This window comes from Athene cunicularia, assembly GCF_003259725.1.
Source record: "Athene cunicularia isolate RWA chromosome 12 unlocalized genomic scaffold, athCun1 chr12_part1, whole genome shotgun sequence".
In the NCBI taxonomy this organism is placed as follows: Eukaryota; Metazoa; Chordata; class Aves; order Strigiformes; family Strigidae; genus Athene; species Athene cunicularia.
The window spans coordinates 3,206,155-3,214,131 of record NW_020799116.1 but is presented as its reverse complement, the minus strand read 5'-3'; the positions used below and the strand labels follow the sequence as shown (position 1 = coordinate 3,214,131).

General features: G+C 52.5%; 1 protein-coding gene across 2 annotated transcripts in view; it reads right to left on the bottom strand.

The window, feature by feature from the left end:
• Positions 1 to 6: 6 nt before the first annotated feature.
• MTMR14 (myotubularin related protein 14) overlaps positions 7 to 7,977 on the bottom strand; it is a 33,225-nt gene continuing 25,254 nt past the window's right edge. For both annotated transcript variants that reach the window (XM_026857305.1, XM_026857304.1), the window contains one exon: positions 7 to 3,047. In XM_026857305.1, coding sequence (XP_026713106.1) covers positions 2,888 to 3,047 — 160 coding nt within the window. In that variant the 3' untranslated portion in view covers positions 7 to 2,887. The remainder of the gene's footprint in view (positions 3,048 to 7,977) is intronic.

Genomic DNA, 7,977 nt, shown 5'->3' with positions numbered 1-7,977 from the left:
CATACATTTGGCCAAGGGGGTGCTGGCTGACGTGAGCCCCCACGCCAGCTCCCTCCCCTCCTGGCACAGCCTTCCCAGACAGAGCCTGGCCAGTCGCTTCCATCCTAATCTGCGACTGGCCCTCGCTTCCACCAGCCTCTGTGGGGAATAAGAAGGGGCAGACAAGGTGACAAAAGCCCCAAGGAGCACTCTGGCTGTGAAAAGAGGAGAGACAAGCGGCATTTTACTTCTGCTCCCCAGCACAGCTGCTCTGTGCAAGCAGGAGGGCTGCCTGCAGAGTAGGGCACAGCTTCCCCCTGGACTCGCTCTCCTCTCCAGCTGATCCACGCAGCTGGTTAGGGGCGGAGGGAAAAGAGCAGAGGGAAGGCGGTATTTCAGGCGAGGGAGCAGGGGAAAGCAAGACCTAGGGTTCAGAGGCTGTTCTTCCAAGTGCTCTGGCCTCAAACGGTCCTTGCTGCAGCGCCTCTGAGACGTGCTGGTGGTTCCCAGAGAGAATAAGACACTCCTCAAAGGTCACCCCAAGGGCACAGCGCAAACCTTCCCCATAAAAAATTCTCTTTAATCTCTCCAGCGCCTGGGCTGGCTATAAATTGGCACAGCTCATTTGAATGGAAGTGTTAACCACCCACAGCCAACAGCTTCGGTCCGGAAACAGCAGCAAGAGGATATGGTGGGAGGCCTATAAACAGCAAGCGATGCCGAGGCAGCCAATCGGGCCGCTGTTTACAGTGCCTGATAATAAAGAGAAGCCAGAGGGCAAAGGAAAAAGGCAACATACCTAAACACATTAAAAAGATGCTTTATGGCAGCCTAATTAGGACGTGGAACTCGCAAACCTGCTAGCATTAAAAATAAGCAGGACTTACTTGCACCCGAGTACAGTGATCTTATGTCACAGGCAGAGGTAAGCGAGGGCGTGCAGCAGTTAGGTCCCGCATCTTCTGGCTGAAGCACCTCACCACAGGGCAAGTTCTGTATTTAGGCTCTCAGATTTCTTTCACGGAGTGAGACGCTCCAAGGTGTAGGGTCAAGGAGTTGGCCACTGCCCGACCCCAAGCCCTGCAGACCAGCTGCACCGCTTTGCTCTGAGCGGATAGTTCAAGCAGGAGGCAGGTCGTGCTTCCCTGCCAAATCCACGGCACTCTGCCCTGCTCCACTTCCTACAGCCTGCCCGCTCGTCTGCAGCTTGGGGTGCAGAATGAGAGGAGGCTGTCAAAGCCCAGGCTCGAAGTAAGCCCTGACAAGCCCCACACAAGCACAAGGAAGTAGGCTGTGAAAAGTGTACCTTCATCAAGCTGCTGCCAGCTGAGATGTAAAGTGGGAACTTAAATGAAATTTAATTTTCCAAAAAGTCATACTGTGCCGGGCTGCGAAAAACTGGGATAAAACCACAATGGGCTCCTGAGCAAACAGAGCTGATGCAGAGCAGAGAGAGAGTGTGGAGGCCCTGGGTTAAGCTCAACACAACACCCTTGGCAACTCTTCATCCCTTCCACGCAGGGCCTGATCCCGGCCCCCGCAGTCGAGCGGTCCCCAGCTCCCGAGCAGCCCACAGCTCCAGTGAAGAGCCGAACAGGGCAGAGCACTCGCAGCATCTGCTGCACACCAAGGGGGAAGCACCACCACTGTTCCCCGCCCTTTGAAGCCGGCTGTCCCCAGCAGCCAGACTCCAAACCACATGGGCTTGCAGTCTCAGCACAGGCAGATTCAGAGCTCAACTTCAATTCGTGTTTCTCTACTGAATTCCCTATTCTGATGTTAGATCCAGCTCCAAGGGCAGCAACAACTCGCTGGAGATCAGTAGCCACCTAGCACAGCCAGGTTCAGGGCACAGTAAAGCAGTCACTAATTCAGATGCCCATTCTTCAGTCCCTTCTGCTCCCTCACCCATCTCCAAACAACTGCAGGAGCAGTTCAGTGTGTCCTCAGGAAAGGAGGAGAGTAAATCCTGGACAGGCCACGTCCAATACATCTCATGATTTTTTGATCTGCCAATTCACGGGTGTTGTAGCTTCACTGTAACTCGGGGGCAGCTGCTCTGCTCAGCAGCACAGCATGCAGCCACATGAGAAGGGGAGCCAGGGCAGCTAGCCTGTCTCACAGGAGATGTAATTTTTCACGACGCTTACCCTCTTGCCTCCAGAGCACATACTCAGATCTCAGTAAGGGACCACAAACGTTTGGCAGCACAACTCTAACACAGCTAGCTAGCGGCAGCCCCTCATCTGCCATTTCAGTTTCTTGATTGAGAGTTTGCAGCCTAAAGGCACAAGCCAAGGTTCTCTTCTAACAGCAATTAAAACGCCGTCTCCCGTCTTTCAAGCTTTCACAGAGGTAGCTTTTTAATTAGGGAGGAACATTTGCCTCCCAGTCGTTTGACAGGGCAGGACGCAGGGTCTCTGCTGTTCTGCACTGGCCAGACACAGCACCTGCAAATGATGCTGCGTGTGCTCAGACAAAACTGTGGTTACAGAAAGCCCCTCTCTTACTGCAGTAAGGATCTGACCCCAGCAGGGAGATGGAGATGAGCACGATCCAAAAGCAAGAAAATCTGGGTTACCAATCCCGTCCCGACAAGCACGCATCCTCAAACGCACTCAGTTAGGCCCAAATTCAGTGTCTTCAGGGAAGAGAGAAAAGCCTCTTCTACCTACCAAAAGCAAAGAGCCCCCCCCGTCACTAGGCAGAAAAAATGCCAGTTTCTTTCCGAGTTCAGCGTAAGCAAAGAGTGCTCAGTGACTGAATTTGTGGATGGAAAGCATCAAGGCGGGGAAGATGGGATAGTTTGTCACGGGCTCCCAGGCTTCTTCGAAAGTGCCAGGGTGATAAAGTTTCAGCGCTCACAGCCAGCTGAGAGACCCAAGGAAAGATCCTGTGTTTGAGACACTTACAGGCAAGTGCTAGGGAACTCATCCGGGAAGCTGCAAGGGAGAGAGGCGTCTGCGCTCAGGATTGCCTGCTCTCGAATACTGCCACACCCTGTCACCATCTGCCAGCTGCCAAAGTCTGTGGAAACGGAAGATCCGGGCAAAGAATGGTCCGCCGATCTGGGGCAGAGAGAGAGACGGAGACGGCACGATCAGTCAGGTCATTCAGCCACACGCCTTTTGCTAACGCTGGTGCCAGGGGTTCGCCGGGCTGACCGCCAGCAGCGCCTGTGCCAGCAGCCTTGACACTCGGGGACCAGGGTGCAACATGCAGCTCGGGCTGGGCCCCAGGCCAAGCCTTTCCTTTGAAAGCGAGGGGAGAGCTGAGCTGGCTGAGGCCAACAAAGCAGCAGGAGCACACCAAGAGCTGGACAGGATAGAGCCAGCAAGCAGCAGATGGCCATGCAGAACTGTGAAACCCGTTAGCAAGATGCAACAGCGTGTCCTGCCCCGAATCCCTCACAGATGCAGACGTCGTGTTGTACAAGGGGCATCCCCCTGTCGCTTGTCGCAGCTGTTAGCACATCCCAGGGCAGCAGCAAGGCAGATAAGAGAGTCAGCTTGTGACTTGGTTAGTGTTGAGAAAGACTTCGGGATCCTTGGTCCGACAGCTGTTAGAAAGCAGATCGCTCCCGAGGCATTAACACTGGATCTGAACAGAGCCGGTCACTGCTCAAGACGTTCCCAGGGCACTCCCCCTCCCAGCATCTGCAGAGCTTTTCATTCCTGTGTTAGAACAGACTGCCCCAAAAACCAGGTGGCAAAACATCTTTAGGATAGGAAAAGTAGCCAAGGGAACATGATTGTTTGATGTATGCAACCTCCCACCAGGAAAGGAGGAAGCATGAAATCCGATCAGTGAATCTGAGGAGTCCCTCCAAAATCTCCAAGAAGAAGGCACAATCAATTGAGATGAACCCAGAGCTCTTGGCTTCCCAGGAACAAGCAATTACTGTGCCCCGATGCACAGCAGAGCGTACATAGCTGGAAGCACACAGCCTGTGGCAGAGCTACTCAATTACACACTACCAAGATCTCCTGGATAATTTATCTGAGATCTGCTGGGCAGATAGCAGTGCACCAGCTCCAGCTCTGCTGGGCCAGGTACTTGCACACTGTCTTCACAGCTAAGAATAGCAGTGGCGCACTGCAGCTGCTCCCCAAGAGACCAGGAGAACAGCTAGAAAGACAGGATCTCCCACAGCAAGTACCCCAGCGAGCCTGGATGGGGGGGGAGACATGCAGCAGGAAGCCTACTCGCAATCTCCATCTAATTTCAAGCCTGCCGTTTAACTAGTGTGATCGATACAGCCAAGTTTGAGAAGTCTGAAACACAGTCCTGAGCTGGTTCCACAAGCAGAGAAGGGGAAAAAAATAAAATTCACACAGCTCCTGGCGTGTCAGCTTCCCATCATGGTGCTGACACTGCAGTTTGGGGGTAACACCACTGTCGGGAAGTTCAGGCTCTGGAAGGGATCACGGCAGAAAATAGGAAGAGCAGAACTTCACCTGCCTTGCACAGCTCTTCTTCGGCTGCTTGACGAGCTGAGGTTCAGAGTACTGGCAGAAGCCTTTCTTGCAAAAAGGGATTTTTCCTAGAGCACATAACGCTGCAGTAAGAATGAGGGCATTTCACTGAAAGCAGAACTGCAGCATTCTCTTATACTCTCTTAAGAAAGACCTTTTGCAGATCAGACAGCGATAGCCTTCTCTGGGATGCAAGGAATTGGTAAGGGAGGACATCTACCTCTCTCCCTGCCTTTGGAAGATAAAGCCGAGGAAGTCAGTGTGATGGAGAGCAGGCAGAGCCTTTGGGCCGAGAGCACGGTGCCATGCTGGGAGCACAGTGCAGGAAGCCAGGGAGAGGCATCGAGGAACACTGCTTTGGTGCAGAGGGAAGAGGAGGGTGTCATCTCCCTGAGAGTACAGCACAGCCAGACAGGAAAAACAGGAGTGTTGCACGCAGTGACAAGAATTTAAGCTAAAACAGTAAAGAGGTCTATAGGCAATGGGCTTGGGCTGAAAGTAGACATGGACACGGTTCTGTCAGAAAAGCAACGAGTTGCCAAACAGAGAATAGGTTTGGGGCCAGGCAGAAACACAGGTTTTGAAGATGGCAAGTATGGATGGCAGAGGAGGGCTTGGGCTATGGCAAGATCTCCAGGTGAAGGAGAAGAGAACCGAGCAGAGCTGTACGGTTCTTGTAAAGGGAGAGTAGTATCGGCAGCCTGCCTAGGACACTATGCCCATGTGGCAAGCAAAGGAATAAAACATGAACGAGGGCCCCAGGGACAGTGAAAACATCCCTCTGCCCAGTATTATCAACCACACTGGTCAGTCAGATGAGCCTGTGCTAAAGAAGGTGAGCAGAAAATGTCTTCCTGCTTTGGGTATGTGGCCTCAGCTTCCATCTGCTGGTCACCTTCCATAGCTGTCAGCTAAGATTAGACTGATCTTAAACCAGCTCTTGGAGGCGGATCAAGTCACCTCTTGAATCCTTTCTTGGACAGGCTGATAAAAGCATCGTGTACCTCCCATGAGACCGACTCTCAGTGGCTCTTTAGCCCTTCCTGAGGGCCCTGAACCTGTCAAGCAGCTGTGCAAACTTAGCGAAGGTACATCTAAGCTAATCGTACAGAAGTCCAGGAGCACAAGGCAACCAATTCTGTGTCTCACTCCAGGCAGCCAAATAAACACTTGACAATTAATCGAATAAACCGATTGACTCTGCAATGAGCCCAGGTCATCTCTTTTCTGACTTAGATATCTGAGTCTAGCCAGCAGAGCTAAGCTATCACGGCAGACTTTCCCCTCTATCCCCAACGCCTTCTCAAGGGAAGGCTCCTGAGGAAGTGTCACAACCAACAAGCATCTTGTACAGCCTCGACAGACAGCAGGGGCCAAGGCTGGTGAGTCAGGCGGGGAAGGGATGGCATGGGAAATCTTGTGTTTGCACTGCAAGGGCAGCAGAGCTTCTCAAAAGCTGAGCCTGGCTTGAGACCAAGACCAGCTCTCTACAGCGACTCTCTTCCAGTGCAAATCCAGTCAGTGCTAGAGGTAAAAGTCTTCCTGTTATTTCTACCCCTGAGGGCTTCTTGTAAAGTGTTGCTGCAGAGGCTCAAAAAGCACTTTGGTGAGAGTGTGTTGGGGCTGCTGGGACACTGGTCCCAGTCCCTAAATCTGTAAGAACAACAGGTTTGCAGCATGTTATGCAGCCGTGCCTGAGGCTGGCTAGCTGTGAGGGCAGCACGGAGGGGCTCGGGAAGCAGCCGGACGACTACAGCAAAGCTGACACGGTTAGGGGAGATGAGATACAGCAAGTCTTCAAGTCGCTGCCTCTGCCATAGACATCTAATAGCAGACAGAGAGAGAATGAAAGTGAGCTTCACACCCCCACCTCTTCAGGTCCACGAGTGGGAAGAAACTCCCTCAAAAGTGCAAGATTAACAAAATTAGATTAGCAAAACAGAGATGAGCTGCAAGCTGTTCCTTCACACAAGGAAGGACCTCTAGCAGGCCGTAACTGGCAACTCCTAGCCTGGAACCATTCCCTTTAATTAGGTCAGCGCTTGCCGTGCAACATGCTGCACAAGACAGAGTATTTCAGAGCACACGGACACTTGCCCACCAGAGAAGAGCCAATACCGGAGGCAGAGCAACAGTCAGGGATCCTTCCCTTTCTTAATACAGAACTGAGATGAGTGCCAAGTGCCAACAGCTAGGCTCTCATCCTGCCCCGTGCTGCCCCCGCTCACCTGCCATATTTCCACACACCTAGGACTATTTGGGAAGCAGCTCACTTGCCAGCATATGCTCAGTGCCTCAAGTCAGGGTGTTAAGTAGGTACTGTACGCACAGGCAGACTGTGGCAACCTGGAGTACAGGGCAGCCCTTCCCACCTTTGCGTGGGAAAAGTTGGCAAGGAGTACTTGGCAGCGAGCTGTACTGAGAGCCCTGGCTGAATCCCAGGCAGCTATCTACAGGCTGTGTTAGTGCCGTAACAGCCCGAGCAGCCAGTCCTCTGCGAGCACAATCATTTCTGATTGCAGCACAGTCATGTGCCAGCTGGCAAGCCCATTTTTGTGGCACAGTTGTGCAATAATTCCAGAAAACATTCCCGTAAACAATTCCTGTCCTGCTGCGGCCGCTAGCCCGAGTTGTCACATCACAGATAAGAGCTTCCAAGGCAGATGGCTCTAAGGAGCAGGAGAGTGCGCACGCAGCCTTATCATCGCCAACCAAACACCCAAAGCCGAGGGACGGCAGCTTCTCTGTCCCTCTCTGCACTCCCTCCGACCCACAGCTGAACCGTCTGCAGCCCTTGAAGTAAGGGAGTTCTCCGTGGCTGTTGCCCAAAGCAGATCCTCCACGATTTAACTCCTGCAGATCTTGACTCTTCAGATCACAGTACTTTGGCGTTTGTTTAATTGACTTAGCAAAAGCACATTCAACCAAAGATTATCCAGCTGCTAAGCCACATTAGTGTTATGTGCACACACGCTAAATCCCTGACACAGATACAGGGTTTTTCCGCAGTGCCGTGAGACACTTAAGACTATTAGCATCAAACTCAAACACAGAATGTGGTTTGCAAGCCACTACCCACTCGCACGCAGGGAATTCCATTCAGTGCACACTCTCTGCCATACTCAGAGCTCTGCAGAACAAGCACCTTGTCCTGCTCAGCAAATAAGCTATGGCAGCATTTTCATGCATGCTTGCCCTCAAGCAGATGTGCTCTTACCATTGTGTTGGGATGAGCTAGAAAGACTGCTAGGAATTTGATTTCACACTGCTCTGCCTAGCAAGACTCATCCTGGGATTTATGGGTGCCCAGAACCTCTGGATCAGAGCAGGACTTGGAAGACTTGGTGATGGCAGCAGCAGACTGCTGACATGGTCTGGAGAGGTGTTTGGCTCCCGACAGCTGACTCCGCTTTTGTGACTCTTTCCTTTAGGACACCCCAGTTCCCCTCCCAGGCCCTGCTCATCTCTCTCTGTCTTCCCTTCCCTTCCTGATCCTTCTGGAGCTCCTCTGCCTGCCAGTACC